Source organism: Thalassophryne amazonica, chromosome 12 (assembly GCF_902500255.1).
Source record: "Thalassophryne amazonica chromosome 12, fThaAma1.1, whole genome shotgun sequence".
Classification (NCBI taxonomy): domain Eukaryota; kingdom Metazoa; phylum Chordata; class Actinopteri; order Batrachoidiformes; family Batrachoididae; genus Thalassophryne; species Thalassophryne amazonica.
Window position 1 is genome coordinate 12,957,444 of NC_047114.1, and position 22,391 is coordinate 12,979,834.

Consider the following 22,391-nt stretch of genomic DNA (forward strand, 5'->3'; position numbering starts at 1 on the left):
TGGAATAAATGTTTTTTGGGGGGATTGGGGGGGGGGGGTTCCCCAACAGCAGTTTTGTTTTCTTGGGAACATTTGGAAATCATTTTGTTTTTTAACTCTGAAATCCATTTTGTTTTTAGGCAGCTACAACATCCCCCCCCCCAGTCAAAGATTTGCATATTATGTTTCTGTAACTTCATTTTGTAGTCCACAACCAATGAATGTACAAAAAAAAAACCCTTATGCACTTTATAGATTTTCACTTTAAGTAATTGAGCTCATTTCTTAAGAAAGTTTATTTGTTCCAGTTCCCCCCAAATGTTCTTTTTCTCATTTGAGGAACTGGTTTAAACTGACTTGAAACATTTTGGAGAGAAAATATGGACCATAAACATTTACTGCAGCTGTAACTATGTTAAAGCTGAAGTGTTTCTTAACATTTTTATTTTAAAAGGTTAAAAAACATTTATTTTCCTCTAAACTCTCAGCCCTGATCAGAACTCTCTCATCCATCAGCTGTCAATAACAAAGTTGCTGAAATTTTAATTTTTTGAAAATTTTATTTTTATAAAAAGAACCTTTGTGTCACTTACAGTACTGCTGTCACAGTACATCAGGTAGTTTTTTGTCCAGAACGTGTTCTGACCTAAAGCTTTGTGACACTCGGCTCAGACAGTTGAAGTGTGGAGGCGGAGCTCCGCACTGAAGGTGTCTTGTGGGCCGGGTGGGGGTGCAGTCAGGAGGCAGGACTCTGCTGCGTGTGGATCCACCTCCTGTTCAGCTTCTCTGCTTGAGCTTTTATCTCAAGAGCTGAAAGGCAGAACAGAATGATGTTACCGATGTGGACCGTGACGCGCCTTTAATTCTCGGGATTAAAAGATAATCAACCTCTCAGAATTTATTCTTTAAACTCACCCCAGTCTTTCTTCACAAACTGTACAGCTGCACTTTTGTTCTTCCCCGTCTTATTCTGAAGGGACAGCAGCTCGTTATCTGAAGGAGAGGCAAAGTTAAATTTAAACCAAGTTTTAATTTTTTTAAAAACGGCACCTGTAATATTAAAACACTGTTAACCAGCTTTGACAGCCATTTTGTTTGCAAATATTTTCTGGTGTATAGGTCCAAAAACTGCTTCTTGAAGTCACTGAACTGACAAGCGTATGTGAGGTAAAACATGTAACACAAACGTTTTAAAAATGATCGCTTGACAACTCTCTTGTAATACATTTGTAAAAATTTATGAACTCACCCTCAATTTTCTTAATGTTCTTAAAATAGCAATTAAGTCCAAATAAGGTTTTTTCCAAATAGGGAAAATAAGTATTTTTTTTTTTTTCTTTTTCAAAACTGTGGTATAGTGTTTTTACATGTCATGAACCCGGAAGCAGCCATCTTAGTAGTACCAGTCTATCGTTACCTGCATTTATCTTTAGCGTTCAAATGCCGTCACTGTGAATTATTATGGCCTCGTCGGCTGCCACAATCGGTCAGACAGCAAGCCGACCTGCCTTACTACGGATTCCCGAAGGTGATCAGGAATCAGGGTGAAGTTTGTGGAAAAACTGCAAGAATGTGAAAGGTGATTTTCTTAAATGGGTGATTGTTAGACTACAGGCACTTATTATGTCCTTTGATCATATTGTATGAAAAACAGAAAAAAGGGGAAATTTCACACTTTTATAGTTATCTTTACAATGAAAGTGTGTTAAGAAATTTGTTCTAGTAGTCTATGATGACTTTTTCACCTTTTTTCAGCATCATTATATTGCCGTTTTGTGCTTGTCCCACACCCAGACTTTTGATCTTCAATGATAAAAATTAATGGTAAAGAAACATTTTTTCTAATGTTTTAAAATATCTCTGAATAAAATATCAGTAAAATAATCAAAACATAAGTGGGGTATTCAATGTCATACAACTGTTGTGATTTTTTTTAAACAAAATGTAGTTGTCCCACACTATTGCCGTAATTTCCACCACAACACTGTAATGTCCCTAAACAGTTTGTATGAAAGATTGTTTGGGTAGTTTCTATGGAGCTAAACGGTGACATCAGAGCACATGTATATAGCGCCAAATCACAACAAACAGTTGCCCCAAGGCGCTTTATATTGTAAGGCAATGGTGTGGTGGAAATTACATTTACAAGGCCAATAGTGCCCGTAGTTAAAGAATCACCCAAATATGGATGACAAACCTTGAATCAAACATTTTTAAACAGTTTTAAAGCTGTCGGAGCTTCAGGCTGTTTAAAGATCGTTGAGCCGAACAGAGCCTGAACGTCTGTAAAAGCACCAACTCACACCTTTGAGATTTAACTGTGACAGTTTTTAATGCAAAAGTATTTAACATGTATCTTACCTGCATGTGTAGCAGAGCAGCAGAAGACATTAAGAAGGGAAAAAACAAACATAACCAGTGCTGAAACATTACTTTTCCATTTGTCCTCTATGATCCGTGACACTGACTCAGCCACAAACAGACTGCTTATAGACATCCAAGCTTTTGTGGTTTAAGTTCTCTGAGAGGTCCAGGTGGAAATAATAAATAAATCACCATGTCCATATACAGTAGTGTTCAGAATAATAGTAGTGCTATGTGACTAAAAAGATTAATCCAGATTTTGAGTATATTTCTTATTGTTACATGGTAAACAAGGCATCAGTAGATTCTCACAAATCCAACAAGACCAAGCATTCATGATATGCACACTCTTAAGGCTATGAAATTGGGCTATTAGTAAAAAAAAAAAAAGTAGAAAAGGGGGTGTTCACGGTAATACTAGTGTGGCATTCAGTCAATGAGTTCATCAATTTTGTGGAACAAACAGGTGTGAATCAGGTGTCCCCTATTTAAGAATGAAGCCAGCACCTGTTGAACATGCTTTTCTCTTTGAAAGCCTGAGGAAAATGGGACGTTTAAGACATTGTTCAGAAGAACAGCCTAGTCTGATGACAGTTGATTGGAGAGGGGAAAACATACGCAGGTGCAAAACATTATAGGCTGTTCATCTACAATGATCTCCAATGCTTTAAAATGGACAAAACAGACGCGTGGAAGAAAACGGAAAACAACCATCAAAATGGATAGAAGAATAACCAGAATGGCAAAGGCTCACCCATTGATCAGCTCCAGGATGATCAAAGACAGTCTGGAGTTACCTGTAAGTGCTGTGACAGTTAGAAGACACCTGTGTGAAGCTAATTTATTTGCAAGAATCCCCCGCAAAGTCCCTCTGTTAAATAAGACGTGCATAAGAGGTTACAATTTGCCAAAGAATTCATCAACTGGCCTAAAGAGAAATAAGAGGAATATTTTGTGGACTGATGAGTGTAAAACTGTTCTTTTTGGGTCCAGGGGTCGCAGACAGTTTGTGAGATGACCCCCAAACTCTGAATTCAAGCCACAGTTCAGTGAAGACAGTGAAGCATGGTGGTGCAAGCATCATGATATGGGCATGTTTCCCCTACTATGGTGTTGGACCTATATATTACATACCAGGTATCATGGATCAGTTTGGATATGTCAAAATACTTGACGAGGTCATGCTGCCTTATGCTGAAGAGGACATGCCCTTGAAATAGGTGTTTCAACAAGACAATGACCCCAAGCACACTAGTAAACGGGCAAAATCTTGGTTCCAAACCAACAAAATGAATGTCTCGCAGATAGTAGAGAAGCTTGAATCTTCGACTGGACTGGGTTGCTTGACGTGAGGACGTTTCGCTTCAAATTGCAGAAGCTTCATCAGCTAAAATTCTTGCTCTGGTAGTCTAACCCTTGTCAAGAAGAATAAACGTAAACCTCCTCGCGTCAAGCAACCGCCCAGTAATTTTGGTCACAATGCTAAAACTGTTTCACATTAGGTTTCAAAAACAGACTAGGACAGTCTACATTAGTGATGTAAGAATAATATTCTTCTCTACAAGAGTACTCTTGTAGAGAAGAGTCAAGACGGACATCAGACTACCACAGCAAGAATTTTAGCTGAGGAAGCTTCTGCGATTTGAAGCGAAACGTCCTCACGTCAAGCAACCCAGTCCAGTAGAAGATTCAAGCTTCTCTACTATGGAAACCATCTGGACAACTGAGAGCCTACACAGAAACATTGCCTCGCAGATGTGAAGAAATCATGAAAAACTGTGGTTATACAACTAAATACTAGTTTAGTGATTCACAGGATTGCTAAAAAAGCAGTTTGAACATAATAGTTTTGAGTTTGTAGCGTCAACAGCAGATGCTACTATTATTGTGAACACCCCCTTTTCTACTTTTTTTACTAATAGCCCAATTTCATAGCCTTAAGAGTGTGCATATCATGAATGCTTGGTCTTATTGGATTTGTGAGAATCTACTGAATCTACTGGTACCTTGTTTCCCATGTAACCATAAGAAATATACTCAAAACCTGGATTAATCTTTTTAGTCATAACACTACTATTATTCTGAACACTACTGTATGTAACAGCAGGCAGTGAACTCACTCACCGACCAGCGGATGGCGGGATTTCACACGTTCTTCATTGCCAGTTAACTTCATCCTCAGTGTCATCCTGCTTCCCTGCTGAGTCTCTCTCTGTCTCACAAAGTTTTGCAACATTTCGCAAGCATTTGCCATTGGAAAGAGCAGACTGTAGGCTTCCTCAATCTATTGTTTACTGCCACCCACGTGGCCAAAACGGCTTCCGTGCCAAAAATTCTGACATCATTGAAAACACGCTATTCCAGCTAAAAATGTTATTTCTTAAGAACAGTGTGTTTGGTTTTTCCTCTTGATGCTTCAGGGAGTAGAAGATTTTTTTTTTTTTTTTTTTTTACAAGTAGTAGTAGTTGGGTTCATTATTTTATAATTAGCCTCAGTGTCAGATGACTGACCGGGTTTTATTTGCGTCTTCAGAGCGTGAGCGTCAGCTGTTTGTTTATTTTCCGCTCCATCATTTAATAATTAACGATGGATTAGCACACGTGATTTGGGCTTTTTGAGCCCAGCGCTTATCTTTGTGGATTAGTTTTGTGTGAGGAGGATTTCCTGAAGTGATTGACAGTGGTTCACCTAAAAGGTGAGTTCAGATTAAATCAGCTCACTCTGTGCGTGTTTTTCACGCTGCACAGGAACAGATGTTAATTTAATCAGTTGTTTGTTTCATTCCACAGGACGCTTTGCTGTTTGATAAAGACATTTACTCATTTATTTGTGTAAAATGAGCATGACTGAATTGTACTGAACATGAGGAGAAGCTGTGACAGCATCATGACCATTCATATAAAGAACGTTTTAAGTGGGACCAACTCTGTTTCAAATGCTTCTTAAAAGTAATTGAGCTCTGTTGGGAAGTTTCCACATCTCGTTTTTAAAAACAAGAAAGGCAGTTTAATGTTGTTTCTCGTTTCTACTGTACCAAAAATTCCTGGTCATGAATCGTGACTTATCACTGTCGTGACTTATCACATCAATCATGACTTATCACCGTCTCTTTGGTATACAAGTCGCACCGGAAGTGGCAGGACCTCTCAAACTACTAAATTTAAAGAAAAACTGCAACTTATACTCTGGAAAATAGGTTTTTTGTTTTTGTTTTTTTTTTTTTGCAAAAATGACTTTTGGAATTTAATCCACGATGTCCATTGGAGAATCTGTTAGAAACCCACCGTTTGCTCAAACTGGCAATGAAACACCACAAAGTAATCGTATGCTTTATTTATCTTTACTGGCACGAAACGCTCAACGTAGCGTACAGAAAACAGTCCCTATGTTAACTTAATATCAACAAAACATCACATACGCAGAGCTGTGACTAATGGGATGCGATCTACTGTGTTGCATTCTTACTTGTGGTTCTGCAGCTTCCTGGTCCATAGAGTCTGGACCTGATGAAATCCTCGGCTGCCTGCTGCTGGAGGGATTCCCTCAGTCCCGCCTTCAGCGTCAACACCCTGTTGTTTCCTCGCAGACTGACAAACAGGAAGTAGTTTACATTTTAATTCTGTGGTCAGAGGTGACTATTGTGAGACAATATTTCCTCAGTGAGACTCATCTGATCGTGTCTCCACAGCGGTTTTAATTTTTTTTTTAAAGCACACGTGAGCGCTGGGATAATGTTGATAAGCCTGTGATCAGCCTACCACTGAAAGACTGTTTATGCAGAAGTCAGTTCAGTGATTTTGACCTTCTAACCCACAAATCAAAGGGCTTCTTAGGGTTACAATGCCTAACACATGGTCCAAGTTTAGTGACAAGCAGGAAATTAGGAAAGGCCTTACTGCACTCGAGGCTTTTACAAAGGAGGCACCAATGACCTCGACCTCTTGACCCCAAACACAACAGGGTACTTAAGCTCAGTGAACCACATTTGGTGCTAATATGTTCATTATGAATCAGTTATTGCTCTCACAAGAGTTTTACACAGTATGCACAGGGGGAGGGGGCTAATAGAGCCCAAATATTTTCTGCGTTACTTAAATGATGTCCCTTACTGTCGGACATGTGTGATTTTCTTGTTCTTCCTGCTCTTCTTCACTTTCCTTAGTTTTTCCATTTTGTTTTTGTTCCGTTGCATCTTGTCAGCTTTTTGACAGAAGAAAAAAATAAGAAAAACACAGGCAATTAGTGTCAAAGTTAATTCTGATGCAGCTTTGGCTAAATAAAATTTGAGTGTGGGTTTACCTTCTCCTTCAGCTGGTTTTTGTTCCCTGAATCAAACCAGAATTTAAGAAATGTTCAGTGCACAGAAACATCAGTAAATTTTGACTCTAATGTAATCAGGTATCATCTGTTCAATAAGAAGAATTCACTCGAGTAATGTGCAGTTACACTCAACAAAAATATAAACGCAACACTTTTGGTTTTGCTCCCATTTTGTATGAGATTAACTCAACGATCTAAAACTTTTTCCACATACACAATATCACCATTTCCCTCAAATACTGTGCACAAACCCGTCTAAATCTGTGATAGTGAGCACTTCTCCTTTGCTGAGATAATCCATCCCACCTCACAGGTGTACCATATCAAGATGCTGATTAGACACCATGATTAGTGCACAGGTGTGCCTTAGACTGCCCACAATAAAAGGCCACTCTGAAAGGTGCAGTTTTATCACACAGCACAATGCCACAGATGTCGCAAGATTTGAGGGAGCGTGCAATTGGCATGCTGACAGCAGGAATGTCAACCAGAACTGTTGCTCGTGTATTGAATGTTCATTTCTCTACCATAAGCCGTCTCCAAAGGCGTTTCAGAGAATTTGGCAGTACATCCAACCAGCCTCACAACCGCAGACCACGTGTAACCACACCAGCCCAGGACCTCCACATCCAGCATGTTCACCTCCAAGATCGTCTGAGACCAGCCACTCGGACAGCTGCTGGAACAATCGGTTTGCATAACCAAAGAATTTCTGCACAAACTGTCAGAAACTGTCTCAGGGAAGCTCATCTGCATGCTCATCGTCCTCATCGGGGTCTCGACCTGACTCCAGTTCGTCATCGTAACCGATTTGAGTGGGCAAATGCTCACATTCGCTGCCGTTTGGCACTTTGGAGAGGTGTTCTCTTCACGGATGATGCGAAGGAGATGTGTTGCACTGCATGAGGCAAATGGTGGTCACACCAGATACTGACTGGTATCCCCCCCCCCAATAAAACAAAACTGCACCTTTCAGAGTGGCCTTTTATTGTGGGCAGTCTAAGGCACACCTGTGCACTAATCATGGTGTCTAATCAGCATCTTGATATGGCACACCTGTGAGGTGGGGTGGATTATCTCAGCAAAGAAGTGCTCACTATCACAGATTTAGACTGGTTTGTGCACAGTATTTGAGGGAAATGGTGATATTGTGTATGTGGAAAAAGTTTTAGATCGTTGAGTTAATCTCATACAAAATGGGAGCAAAACCAAAAGTGTTGCGTTTATATATTTTTGTTGAGTATATTTATGTCAGTAAGTTTGCAAACTGTAACATGAACGAACGGTTTGCCCTTTGAACTCACTGCGAAGGCTGTCCGTCGATTTCCTGCAGAACAGCCGCTGGCAGGAGCTTCTTTCTCTGTGTGAAAACAACCATTACTGTGAAAAACCAGCAGCGGGACTTCCGGTTATGGCGCGTAGCTGAAAGGTCGTGTGGACAGAGGCTCCGCCTGGGTTGAAACAATTTGTAAGCTTTAACAGTCTATATCGAGCGAACTGTGACCAAAATTAATCCTAAGGTCTGAATGTCGTATTATGTTGAAGAATCGAGGGAGAAAACAGACAAACTTAAAAAACACGACGTTGGAGCGTTACGCGAGGACGAGTCCGAAGGAGCTGAGGATAGCACTATGCTAAATCCGGACGAAGCTAGTGACGTGAGTCAAATCCTGTCAGCTATAAAATCACTCAAATGACTTTAACACGCAACTGCATGAAGTCAGAAATGACTTCTCCACGCAAATGCATGGTCTCCTCTAACCGCAAGATTAAAGAAGCTATAGGGACCTTCTCAGAAAGACTCATTGAAGCCGAGAACCGCATTAGTGCGGCGGAGGACCAGATCTCCTCTCTCACAGTAATGGCCGACACCACAAAGGGAAAAGTCCAAAAGCTTGCTACGCAGATGGAAGAGATCGAGAACCAATGCCGACGTTGTAATCTAAAGCTGGTCGGAATTCCTGAGGGCTCTGAAAAGCAAGACTGCCGTGTGTTTCTGATGACATGGCTACCGCAAGTGCTGGGTATGGAGGATCACCTGGACATCGAGCAAGCCTATCGCCTGGGTACGACGCTGACAGCAAAAAACCATCAACAACAAAGTGAGACAGTGTTGTGCTTGTGAAATTTCTGTCTTATCGTGACAGAGACAAAGTGATGAAGGTGGCACGTCTGAAGGAGGTTAAACTCGAAAGCAGTCGGGTGTTGTTCTTCCCGGACCTATCACCAAAAGTCCAGAAACAACGAAAACTTTTTGATGGTGTTAAACTATGACAGAGACTTGAATATAAACTATGGACTCATATTTCCCGCGTGATTGCGGATCTGGCACGAAGACACCTGGCACTTCTTTGACTCTCCTGCTAAGGCTGAGAAACTCGTCGATGAGCTGGAGCGCTGCAAGCCGCAAGACACCCGACGTGAACCTTCCGAGGAACAAGGGTAACATAATACTGTCTGACTGTCTGATTGACAGTCCAGATTGTCAATAATAACCTGCTGTTGTGTAGCTGCTGTGACATTGGAATGTGTGTAAGAGACAATAATAGTATGGTCTAGGCCAGTGATTCTCAACCGGGGTGCCGCGGCACCCTAGGGTGATCGTGATCGATCGTCAGGGGTGCCGTGGGTATTTTCCATATTCGCGATTATTTTTCATATTCGCGATTACCATGAATTTATTTTATCCACAAAGCATAAAACGACTCAGAATCTGACGTCATTGTGCTGCAGCCTCGCTCTCGTCTTAAGGCGGGACAATAACAAGGAGGCTGACGGCCGATTAAAACAGTGCCGTCTCCTTCAGAAGCCGTCTAAAATGCGGAGCTGTCAGTGTCTGTGCCTGTGTGCGCACGCGCGCGGAGTTAACAGGCTGCAGACTGTTAGGGAGGGGGTGGCTGAGGGAGGGGAGGGGGTGGGTGAGGGAGGGGAGGGGGTGGCTGAGGGAGATTCCTGAATGCAGGCGCGACACGTTCAGTGCGCAGCGAGCGCAGAGCAGAGAGGATTTTAAATGGAGTGAACATGTTAACAAAACGAAAACGTGAAGCTTTTACTTCTCTCTGAACTTTCTCTAAAGGTGTGATTCTGTCGTTACCGTCCTGTTCACACCATGTGCGCGTCGTATGCTGAATTTATGAGATCATGAGATGAAATAAACGGTCAAATTATATTTAAAAACATATTTAAAAAATGAGAATATATGAATGAACTGAGAGCCACAAAAAAAAATGTTCAGACGCACAGATCACAAAAAGCAGGTGAGAACGCTGAACTTTAACAGCTGTTATTTTCCAAAGGTATTTATTTGTTCAATCTTGAGCTTAATGCAGTGTTTAAGCACAAAACGTGACTGATGAGGAGAAACAATTTCAGAAATGCAACAGAAACAACCACAAATCAGAAAAAGTTGGGACTGTATGTAAAATGAAGATAAAAATAAAAATGTTGCACCATTCCCAGTTTCTCCACTCACAGAAGCCAAACGTTCTTCCAGAGTTGTGTAATTATACTACAATAGTAGAATATAAAGAAGGGAAAAAAAGAAAAAAAATAGACAATATATTCGTCAATCGCAATTATTTGTCTGACAATTAATCGTCTCCAGAAATTCCTAATCGTGACAGCCCTACTTGAGATCAGAGCGCAAAATGCTTGAGGATTTTCGAAATGCGATGTTTTCTGTATCGATTTTCTATTGCGATAATTGGGTTTTGCGCAAAACCAGAGGTAATAGCATTATAATATTATTTTAGTTGGTGGTGTGCCGCAGGATTTTGTAAATATAAAAAGGGTGCCACGGCTCAAAAAAGGTTGAAAAACACTGGTCTAGGCTACTGTGGACTGTGAAATATTTTCTTTTTGGTCACAAAAGAAAAGAATATTTTTTCCCTTTTATTATTTGGGCAGAGTTTATATCCAAGGTACTATTTTTTTTTTTTTTTGACTTTTTTTTCTCCATTGCGACGATTGGTTGCTCACTGCTCCCTCTACAGGATCAGGTTGGAGCCTGGCTGGGACGCTGGTTAAGGGGGGAGGGGGATGTGCGTTTTTGTCCGCACGGGGTCGGTGTTTGGCCTTGTTTGGGATAGGCCTGTGTTTGCTGTGTTCTGTTTGTTTTGAAGGCACATTATTGGTAATATTTTATGTTCTGATTATAGAGACGACAGTGGTAATGTTTAATTTATAGATGGTATTATGAGCAGAAATTTAAGGGTAAATATGATTTCATGGAATGTTAGGGGTCTTAGAAAGTTGGTGAAGTTGAAACAAGTAACATCCAGATTGAAACAACTAAAAACACAGCCTTTCTTCAGGAAACTCATTTAATTTCATCTGAACTTATACCATTAAAAAGGAGATGGCCAGGGCAGATCATAGCACCCTCCTATTCCTCTCATGCAAGAGGGGTAGCAATACTAATTCACTCTTCTGTTCCATTAAAAATTCACAATACCATATTAGACTCAGCGGGCAGATACTGTGTTGTACAGGGTTCAATATTTGATCAAGATATTAATTTGGTTTGTGTTTATGGGCCAAACAATGATGATGCCTCTTTCTATGACAATTTATTTTTAACCTTATCGCTATATGGTGACTTCTGCCTAGCAGGGGACTTCAATTGTGCTCTGGATCCAGCCCTTGACAAATCCTCAGGTATCGATGTCACACACATTCAAAGTAGGAAAGCAATTAAATACCATATAAATAAGTTTGGTCTATGTGACATTTGGAGATACAAAAACTCATCTAGACGTGAATACTCTTGCTACTCTGCTACTCATAATTCATACTCTCGTATCGATTATTTCCTTTTCTCTAAATCCCTTATAGAAAATGTGAATGACCGAGTACAAAAGTATTGTCATCTCAGACCATGTGTCACTGTTGCTCTCCTACACTGTCATTGGAGCTTGCAAAGGACCTTCAGTGTGGCAATTAAGCCCACGATGGATCCATGATAGCGAGTTTTTGACATTTCTTGAGGCAAATATTGATATCTACTTTAAAATGAACACCAACCAAACATCCGCGTCAATTAGGTGGGAGGCGTTCAAAGCCTTTATCAGGGGACAAATGATCAGCTATACAAGCAGTATTTCAAATAAACAACATATAAAGCTGATAGAGTTGGAAAAAGACATTAAAGAATTAGAAGAAGAAATTAATATTCGCAATAAGAAGAAGACCAAACAAAAACTGGACATTCTTAGAGCTCAGTATAATGAGTTGTCAGCAAATAAGGCAGCATCTAGCCTAATGAAACTAAAACAGGCATTCTACGACCAAGGGGAAAAAGCAGGGAAGCTATTGGCTTGGCGTATAAAATCATTACAGAATGAAAGAGCAGTCTTTGAACTTGAGTCTGAACTAGGAATCCAATTACTAATTTCCAAGATATCAAGAAAAACTTTCAGGCATTCTATTCAAAACTATATACATCAGAAACTAAAGCAACCCCTCACTCACTTGACAACTTTTTAAACCAAACTGACATACCTAGGTTGGATGATAATGCTCAAAAAGAACTTAACCTCCCAATATCCCAGTCTGAGATATCAGAGGCTATTGATAGTATGAAAGGAGGGAAAACACCAGGGCCCGATGGCATTCCTGCTGACATCTATAAAACATTTAAAGGCATGCTACTTACTCCCTTATTAGATATGTATGAGGAATCGTTAGAGAAAGGTGAATTACCCTCAACGCTAAAGACCGCACTTATAACCTTAATATTAAAACCTGGCAAACCTTCTACAAAATGTGAGTCATACTGCCCAATATCTTTGATCAATAATGATGCCAAAATAATAGCCAAAGTTCTTGCACGCCGACTACAGAAGCATTTGCCATCTATTGTTGAGCCAGACCAAAATGGTTTTATATTGCAGACAAGGCTTCCGCAATATCCGCAGGGTATTAAATATTATACATGCTAAAAAGGAAACACCTGACACGGCCATGATAGGTTTAGATGCTTTAAAGGCCTTCGATATGGTGGAACACACATACCTATTTGAAGTTCTTCAACATTTTGGTATAAGCAGTTATTTCCTTAACTGGATTAAGATCTTGTACTATGACTCAAGGGCATCAGTACTGACAAACCACATAGTGTCAAAACAGTTTCCTCTTTCCAGAGGCACAAGACAAGGATGTCCCTTATCACCTCTTCTTTTTGTGTTAGCTATAGAACCCTTGGCTATTACAATCAGAAACAATCTTGAGATAACCAGTATTAACATAAATGATAGAGAATAAAATAGCACTCTTTGCTGATGATGTGGTTGTCTTCCTGACCAACCTGAAGCAATTTGTACCTGCCCTATTGAAATGTATAGAAATATTTGGGAATTTTTCTGGCTATAAAGTTAATGCAACAAAATCTACAATTATGTTCCTGAAAAGCTCAGAAAGGATAACTCCACCGCTATACACCCCCTTCAAGAATGTCCAGGATAGTTTCACGTATCTGGGTGTTAAAATTACACCAACAATGGAATCATTGGTACCCGCTAATTATGACCCCGTAGTTGAATCTGTGATGGGCTCTATAAACAGATGGAAATCTTTGCCACTGTCCATGATTGGATGTATTAACGTTCTGAAAATGAATGTTCTCCCTAAGCTCCTTTACCTCTTTCAAACTATTCCACTTGCTCCTCCTACTAACTTTTTGTCAAAATGAAGCAAATCTTTTGTCATTTTATTTGGAATGATAAGACGCCCCAAGTTACGCACGACTCTGTTGTATTTACCATATGACAGGGGTGGGTTAAAAGTCCCTTTTCTCCAAGGATAATATTGGGCTGCACAATTGAGGGCAGCTTCATACTGGTTTGACACATCATTCCCTAACTGGGCAAGGATGGAGGAGAGGACAACCTCCAAAATCCCTCTTAAGTTATATCTCCATTCAGCAAACCTTTCTATTTTTAAAAAACAAACCATAAATCCTTTTGTTAGGAATACAGTGATCATCTGGCATGAGGTTTTGAACTACTTAAAAGAAAATGCTGCTTTATCCCAATTTACTTCCATTTGGGGAAATAGAAATTTCACACCAGGTACAAACGATCTTGGTTTTAAGATATGGGCTAATAAGCGCATCAGCAAAATATCAGATCTTTATGACAGAGAAGTCCTTTTAAGTTTTACTGATGTCAAGCAAAGATTTAACATTGATGCCAAACATTTTTTCAAATACTTGCAGATTAGACATTTCATAAAACAAACTCAAAACTCCTTAAACCTGCCCCACTGAACACTAAATTTGAGAAAGCAATGGTCATATATTGTATACTTGAAGCAAAACATAAAATTGCTCTGTCGTGGAGATCTATGTATAGGCCAAGTAAGCAAATGTGGGCTGAAGGACTCTCACACTGTATAGCCATGGAGAAATTGACATACTTGATCAAGTGGAAATACAACATTTGTTAAGATCTGGAATTTGTTTATGGAGTTTTTAGAGGGAGGGGGTTTGTCTGAAATTGTATAACTTATTCCTTTTTTTGTTTGTTTTGCTCATGGTATTCTTTTTATTTTCTTCACTAATGTTAATTTCCAGATTTTATTTACTTACTGTTGTCCCTGAAGACTGTTTGTTAACGTGCCTTCTTTTATTCTTGTTTAGTTTGTGTATGTGCTTGTTAATTAAAAGGAAAAAATCAATAAAGATATGTCAAAAAAAAAAGAAAAACCATCAGCAGCAGTCTTTACCTTTTCCTGTGATGTTCAGAATAAGTCCATGCATGATTTTAATGTGTGGAAAAATGTGTGACAAAAAAGTCAGATTAAACTCAAATCATAAGAATCTGTGAAGTTCACTTCTGCAGTACCAGGTTCTGACAGTAGACTGTGCATTAACAGCTTTCAAGTCGTAGAGAAGCTTGAATCTTCGACTGGACTGGGTTGCTTGACATGAGGACATTTCGCTTCAAATCGCAGAAGCTTCCTCAGCTAAAATTCTTGCTCTGGTAGTCTGACTTCCGTCTTGACTCTTGTAGAGAAGAATGAATCTTCTCTACAGGAGTCAAGACTACCAGAGCAAGAATTTTAGCTGAGTCGAAGATTCAAGCTTCTCTACTATGGAAACCACCTGGACAACTGAGAGCCTACACAGAAACAGTGCCATTAATCGTAACGTGTGGTAACAGGTTGCAGCAGTTCCTGAGGACACCTGACTCCTCTGCCCTGAATCATCACATTCGTGATCAGCGGCCAAGAATGTGTACTTCGTGGCATTTGTGACTTGTCGTCGTCATGTGTAAATGCAGCATTAACACCCTCCCCAAGTGAGTCGTGCTGCATGATGCCTTTTGCTTGATTGACTTGACGAATCCCACGAACTCCAGCTCTGACACTGCTTGAATAAATCGAGCATGCTTTAGTTCGTCCACTTTGCCATAATCGCTGGACGTTTCGCTTCAGATCGCAGAAGCTTCCTCAGCTACAATTCTTGCTCTGGTAGTCTGACCCTTGTCAAGAACAAACGTAAACGTCCTCGCATCAAGCAACCGCCCAGTCGAAGATTCAAGCTTCTCTACTATGGAAACCACCTGGACAACTGAGAGCCTACACAGAAGCTTTCAAGTCTGAAGAAATGTAATTTTGGTCAGAATGCTAAAACTGTTTAACATTAGGTTTCAAAAGCAGAATAGGACAGTCTACATTAGTGATGTAACTTTCCAAGTTTCTCTTTTTTTTTTTTTTAACAAAGTACAAAACACACCCACCTTTTGTTCCTGAAACAGCTCATGTCTCTTCCTTCTCTTCTCCTTCAACAGCTCCTTTTCTCTGCAAATAAAGACATTACCCTGACATTGACAACAACCAAAATTAACATCTCAGAATTTACAACATAAAAAAGTTAGACTTTGTATCTCAGAAATACAGAAAAACAGTTTTGCAGCGTTAACTTAGTTCAGGATATTACACATTGCCAAAGTCAGAAGAATAAAAATCAGTCGTATTACTTTGTCACTATATGTAGGCCTCCTGGCCCATATTCTGAATTCCTAGATGAATTTGGTGCATTCATCTCTAACTTGTCAACTAGTGTAGATAACATTCTGATCATTGGTGACTTTAACATTCATATAAATAAGCCTTCTGATCCCCTCTGCAAATCATTTATGGAAATTGTGGATGCATTAGGATTTCGGCAATGCATTCGGGATTCAACGCACATTAGTGGACATACCCTGGATCTGGTTCTCGCACATGGTATTGCTGTCACGAATATTGACATCATGCTTCTTACATCAGTGGTGTCTGATCACTCACTTATTAAGTTTACAGTTTCGCTGCCGTGTTTAGTGGAACAACAACCTTCAAAGGATTCAAAGGAATTTTATTGTCATATGCACAGAAGAACATGTTCCCTGCACAATGAAATGTCTACTGCATTTAACCCATCCTAATTGCCAGTAGGAGCAGAAGTCGCCATTAGGCGCCTGGGGACCAGTTCCAGATGTACATCCCTGCCTTGGTCAACAGCAGGGCTGAGCAAACCAACACCGACCCATAACAAACACACACACAACACACAACACAGGCCGGCCCGGTACATAAACATATACTCAACAAAAATATAAACGCAACACTTTTGGTTTTGCTCCCATTTTGTATGAGATGAACTCAAAGATCTAAAACTTTTTCCACATACACAATATCACCATTTCCCTCAAATATTGTTCACAAACCAGTCAAAATCTGTGATAGTGAGCACTTCTCCTTTGCTGAGATAATCCATCCCACCTCACAGGTGTGCCATATCAGGATGCTGATTAGACACCATGATTAGTGCACAGGTGTGCCTTAGACTGCCCACAATAAAAGGCCACTCTGAAAGGTGCAGTTTTTTTATTGGGGGGGATACCAGTCAGTATCTGAGGTGACCACCATTTGCCTCATGCAGTGCAACACATCTCCTTCGCATCATCCGTGAAGAGAACACCTCTCCAACGTGCCGAGCGCCAGAGAATGTGAGCATTTGCCCACTCAAGTCGGTTACGATGACGAACTGGAGTCAGGTCGAGACCCCGATGAGGACGACGAGCATGTAGATGAGCTTCCCTGAGACGGTTTCTGACAGTTTGTGCAAAAATTCTTTGGTTATGCAAAGCGATTGTTCCAGCAGCTGTCGGAGTGGCTGGTCTCAGACGATCTTGGAGGTGAACATGCTGGATGTGGAGGTCCTGGGCTGGTGTGGTTACACGTGGTCTGCGGTTGTGAGGCTGGTCAATACACGAGCAACAGCTCTGGTTGACATTCCTGCTGTCAGCATGCCAATTGCACGCTCCCTCAAATCTTGCGACATCTGTGGCATTGTGCTGTGTGATAAAACTGCACCTTTCAGAGTGGCCTTTTATTGTGGACAGTCTAAGGCACACCTGTGCACTAATCATGGTGTCTAATCAGCATCTTGGTATGGCACACCTGTGAGGTGGGATGGATTATCTCAGCAAAGGAGAAGTGCTCACTATCACAGATTTAGACTGGTTTGTGAACAATATTTGAGAGAAATGGTGATATTGTGTATGTGGAAAAAGTTTTAGATCTTTGAGTTCATCTCATACAAAATGGGAGCAAAACCAAAAGTGTTGCGTTTATATTTTTGTTGAGTGTATATATGAAAAGCAAAACACGAGGGAAAAGGAGAAAAAAAACCTCATAGCCACTACATTACACAGCGGCAATGAGGAAAAAAATCCCATCAGCACAGAAAAACAATCACACAGACAAAAACAAGGACACAGGACGACAACCGAGATTTGAAAAGATCCAGTTTATCAGAACACTCCGGAGGCAGCCTGTTTGGCGCCGTCAACGGCCTTGTCCGACAATCCTGGAGGGGGGAGGGGCAGCCCTGAGCAGTCTGAGCACAGTCAACGTCAGAGCTGGAGAAGCTGAGGGGAAGGGGGAAGACCAGGGAGCAAGGCTTAAGTGTTGATCTTCTGAGGAGGTTTTATCACAGCAACCTTGAAGTGCAGCTGTATTTGGGGAAGCCAAATGAATAGCCAGATTAGCAGACGCCTGAAAGATTCCACAGTTCTGAGAACAGAGTGGCTCTCAATGCATCTGAATGTAGAATGTGGTCTTCACAGACGGTCAGAACAGGTTTCCAGGGCTGCAATTCTATTCGAGATATTTTCCAACGCGCGGTTAACCCCCGCCGACTGCGCAGCCACTGCCTTCCCAATTGAACCAATCATGTAGGGCAGCCTGGAAGGACCAATCAAAGCTGCTTCCACTTTCTTGATTTTCCAGTAAACCAGCATAGTGCCCGCTCCACACATCAGAAAGCCGGTCACCACCAAGCCGAATATGTACACATCTTCGACGTCCTCCACAGAAAGCATGTAAAGGCACATGACCGCCATCTCCTCCACGAGTCCATCACGTAACCCATCACATGCGTCCCGGCAGGACAGGTCGGGTCCTCCGCCCCCGAATGTCTTATAGAAAAAATAGTGTCAATTGCGTTCAGAGACCACTTTAACAGATCCATTTTTGGCGTTCCAGAAGAGCAAAGCTGCAGCCTCACAGACAACACGCCACAGAAGCAGGAAAGATGAGGAGGGAGGGAGAAGAGAAAAGTGCGTCCGTCTCGGCCGAGTGCAAGCTGGCAAAATATATATCTTATATATCTTTACAGCGATTCATCAACTCCTCAACTAAGACTGAACTTGAAGCTAGACTGCCTGATGTCTTAGCTTCACATTTGACAAATACCCAGTCAGTAGACAGACTTGTGGATAGTTTAAACTCAGTGCTCAAAACTACACTCGACATGACTGCACCACCTGTGTTAAACCGCGCTCCCCCAAATCACAGTCACCTTGGTTCAGTGATTATCTGCGTGACCTCACGCATAAAGCAAGAGGTCTAGAACGGAAATGGTGTCGTTCAAAATTAGAAGTATTTCACCTTGCGTGGCGTGATGCTATCTTAGACTATAAGCATGCATTATTGGCTACAAAGCGGACTTACTACTCTGATTTGATCAACAAAAACAAGCATAACTCAAAGTTCTTGTTCGACACGGTGGCAACACTTTTGCATGGACAACCACCTGTAGTTTGCTCTCCTTTTACAGCACAAGATTTCCTGGATTACTTTGGGAAGAAAATAGAAGACATCAGGTTAAACATATCCCGGCATGCCTTAATCCAGCCACTACACCCTGCTATTGATGGGGGCACCACTACTGAGGTATTACCTAGATTTACAGAATCTGACAGTATCTCACTAGGCATGCTGACAAAACTCGTAATGTCAACAAAAAGCACAACCTGTTTATTTGATCCTATTCGAACAAAACTGTTTAAGGACCTGTGGCCCACTCTTGGGCCGACTGTGCTGGAAATTATTAATCTTTCTTTAACTTCTGGATCTGTTCCTAAATGTTTCAAATTTGCAGTGATTAAACCATTACTTAAGAAACCTAATCTTGACCCTAGTGTATTGACAAACTATCGGCCGATATCAATCTATCATTTCTCTCTAAAATTCTGGAAAAAAGTGGTGTTACGGCAGCTCGTAGACTATCTTACTGAGAATAATCTCTTTGAGCCACTGCAGTCTGCTTTTAGAAAATATCATTCCACAGAGACGGCTCTCACTAAAGTGGTGAATGATCTTCTGGTTACAATGGATTCAGACACCACTACGGTTCTGTTGCTGTTAGATCTCAGTGCTGCATTTGATACAGTGGATCATCATATTCTACTTGATAGGCTGGAAAATCATTTTGGGATTACTGGGAGTGCCCTTGCATGGCTGACGTCATACTTGACCAGTCGTTCTCACTCTGTTTTGTACAGTAACACTACCTCTAACCTTAGTGACATGAAATTTGGGGTTCCACAGGGGTCTGTCTTAGGCCCCCTGCTTTTCTCCCTTTATACAGCACCCCTTGGGCACATATTGCGGCGTTTTGGGATTACCTTTCACTGCTATGCAGATGATACTCAGTTATACATGCCGATAACTGCTGATAATCTCATTCACATAAAATCCTTAGAAGATTGCCTTGCAGCAGTGAGAAGTTGGATGTCTAGAAACTTCCTACTTTTAAACTCTGATAAGACTGAAATGATGGTTCTTGGTCCAGTGAGACACTGGCATCAATTTGACCACTTAACGCTCAGCCTCGGCTTGTGTGTCATACATCACACTGAAAGTGAGGAACCTTGGGGTAATTTTTGATCCTTCGTTATCCTTTGGCCTCCACATTAGAAATATTACTAGGACTGCTTTCTTCCACCTGTGAAATATAGTGAAGATTCATCCCATCCTGTCTATGGCTGATGCTGAGACCCTGATCCATGCATTTATCTCTTCTAGATTGGACTACTGCAATGTTCTATTTTCTGGTTTACCGCAGTCTAGCTGCATTAGGTCTCCAAATGGTTCAAAATGCTGCAGCCAGACTTTTGACACGAAGCAGAAAGTTCGACCACATTGCACCCATTTTGGCATCCCCTCACTGGCTTCCTGTCCCAGTGAGATCAGATTGTAAGGTTCTGCTACTAACCTATAAAATTATTCATGGACTGGCACCCTCCTACCTAGCTGACCTAATTAAACCTTACGTACCGGCCCGGGCTTTACGTTCTCAGGGTGCAGGACTACTTTGTGTCCCTAAGGTGAATAAGAAGTCTGTGGGTCACAGAGCTTTCTCTTATCGTGCCCCTGTTCTGTGGAATGATCTCCCTGCGTCAATAAAACAGTCAGATTCTGTGGAGACTTTCAAGTCTAGACTTAAGACGCACTTATTTTCCCTTTCGTATGGCTAGCATATTGGTACAGTTTTGTTTTACGCTTTTTACTCTTAATTCATTTATTAGTAATTGGAGCGGGCCGCGGCCTCAACTTTACCTAAATTCTGGGTCTTTTAGCGAAGTTTAGGGCTAGTGGCCGGCGATCACCTTAGTATTTCTCTGTTTTTCTTGTTGTTTAATGCTGACAAATTATACTGTATTTCTTGTCTTTCAGATGCCTGATTCTGTTTTTTCTCTCTGTTTAAGGTGCAGCTCCATCCAAAGATGGGAGTTGTGTTCGTGTTGGCGATCCTCTTGTCCTGTGCGCCAATAGCATTTCTTGTATATTCGTCCGTGAATTGTTCTGTAATTTATGTTTTGTAGCATGGCCCAAGCAGAGGTTCACCCCTTTGAGTCTGGTCTGCTTGAGGTTTCTTCCTCAGAGGGAGTTTTTCCTTACTCTGGGGGTTGGTAAGGTTAGACCTCGCCTGTGTGAAGCGCTTTGGGGCAACTCTGTTGTGATTTGGTGCTATATAAATGAAAATGAATTGAAATTGAAAAAAAACTTTAAGACAAATTTACAAAACTGACTAAACAAAAGCATCAGGACCTGATTTAAGTCCACTTCCACAGGTTGATACTGTTCAGATTTAGTGGCATAAGCAGTTTCCTGATCTTTGCAGCACTGACAGAAAGCGTAATAATTATAAGAATTTTAACATGGTTGATTTTTATTGCGCCACAGGACACATGATGCAAGCACTCATTTAATAACATTCACAGCCAATTAACACTTAAACACGTGACAAAATGTTTACTGTTAGCATATATTAGATACTTGATTTGAAATATTGAGTCTACAACAATTAAATACAATTCAATTTGCTTTGTATTTAATTCCTGAAACATTTATTACGGTACCTAAAACAATATGTAGTACAACTGCAAATACATGCACGCCACACAAAGTATTTTGTAAATTTTTGTTTAATTTTTAGATCAGTATTTTTTGCCCAAACAATGTTTATACAAACAAAAAATAAATTATGAAGTAGAAATAATAAATGTGAAGTTTGTTTCTAAATAATAATACGCGCAGGTTATAATAGCATTCTACTTATTTAACACATAATTATCGTTATGCGTTTTGAATGTTTTGCTTTTATCAACGTTTATCGCTGTTCCTCTTTTTGTCCAGCAGATGACGATATGCAGCAATGTTTTTGCACAGCTATTTATGAATTATGTTTTCATCTCTCTGCTTCAAAAACTGTCCTTTGTCCATCACATCAGCGTGCTGTTTAATGTTTGTTAGCCACTTGGCTAACAGTTAGCTACCTCTTTGCGGTGTCCAGGGCCTGTCTCAGGCTCCCTAAAGCCTGACTCCTCGACTCTTGAAAGGTCACCTCATCTGGGGCCTCGTCATCGCTGGAGTCCAACGTCAAGTTGAAAGTATTCGCCGTTTTTTGGTTACCGGGACGCTTTAAAGGCGAACATGTGGTTTTCTCACACTGTTTCTTCGCCATATCTCTTCTAGTGACGTCACCAGACCACGACGGTCCACGACGTGATATAAATGAGACACACACAACGCATTGACAATGAGCGCCACTAGCTTATGACAAGCTAAAAGTGGACACTCGTTTTGGCCGAACAACCGTCCAGTTTCTGTGTATTCTGTGTTAGTACGCGCCCGCGGTCGTTTCATGAATTCCTACGCAAAAAGTAGTTCCCAGATAATTGTGATATATTTATTTGAGATGAGTATAACGCATCTAAATCAATTCTAAAATTTACCAGTAATAAAATTATAAAGATAACTGAAGTTTTAAGAGTGGCCGTAATAAATATTTAAGAAATTTAAAGTGTATGAGCAGCCTTGTGGCTACATAGCGATAGGAAGTTTGAAGGGATATCCTGATTTGGCCTTACCCATAAAGTTTCTCTATATGCAGATG

General features: G+C 40.8%; 1 protein-coding gene across 2 annotated transcripts; it reads right to left on the reverse strand.

Annotated features, from left to right (window-relative positions):
* Nucleotides 1-547: 547 nt before the first annotated feature.
* On the reverse strand, nt 548-21,996 carry nol7 (nucleolar protein 7). Of its 2 annotated transcripts, none has more exons than XM_034183715.1 (8): nt 21,772-21,996; nt 15,403-15,463; nt 7,969-8,024; nt 6,644-6,669; nt 6,454-6,544; nt 5,810-5,931; nt 895-972; nt 548-789 (listed from the first exon to the last, which is right to left on the reverse strand). In XM_034183715.1, exons 1-8 carry the CDS (start codon nt 21,957-21,959, stop codon nt 716-718), a joined length of 696 nt encoding a protein of 231 aa, XP_034039606.1. In that variant the 5' UTR covers nt 21,960-21,996; the 3' UTR covers nt 548-715. The 2 variants fall into 2 exon arrangements, with proteins under 2 accessions (XP_034039606.1, XP_034039607.1); XM_034183716.1 differs by having other exon boundaries at nt 567-789; nt 6,454-6,538; nt 21,772-21,993.
* Nucleotides 21,997-22,391: the final 395 nt, after the last annotated feature.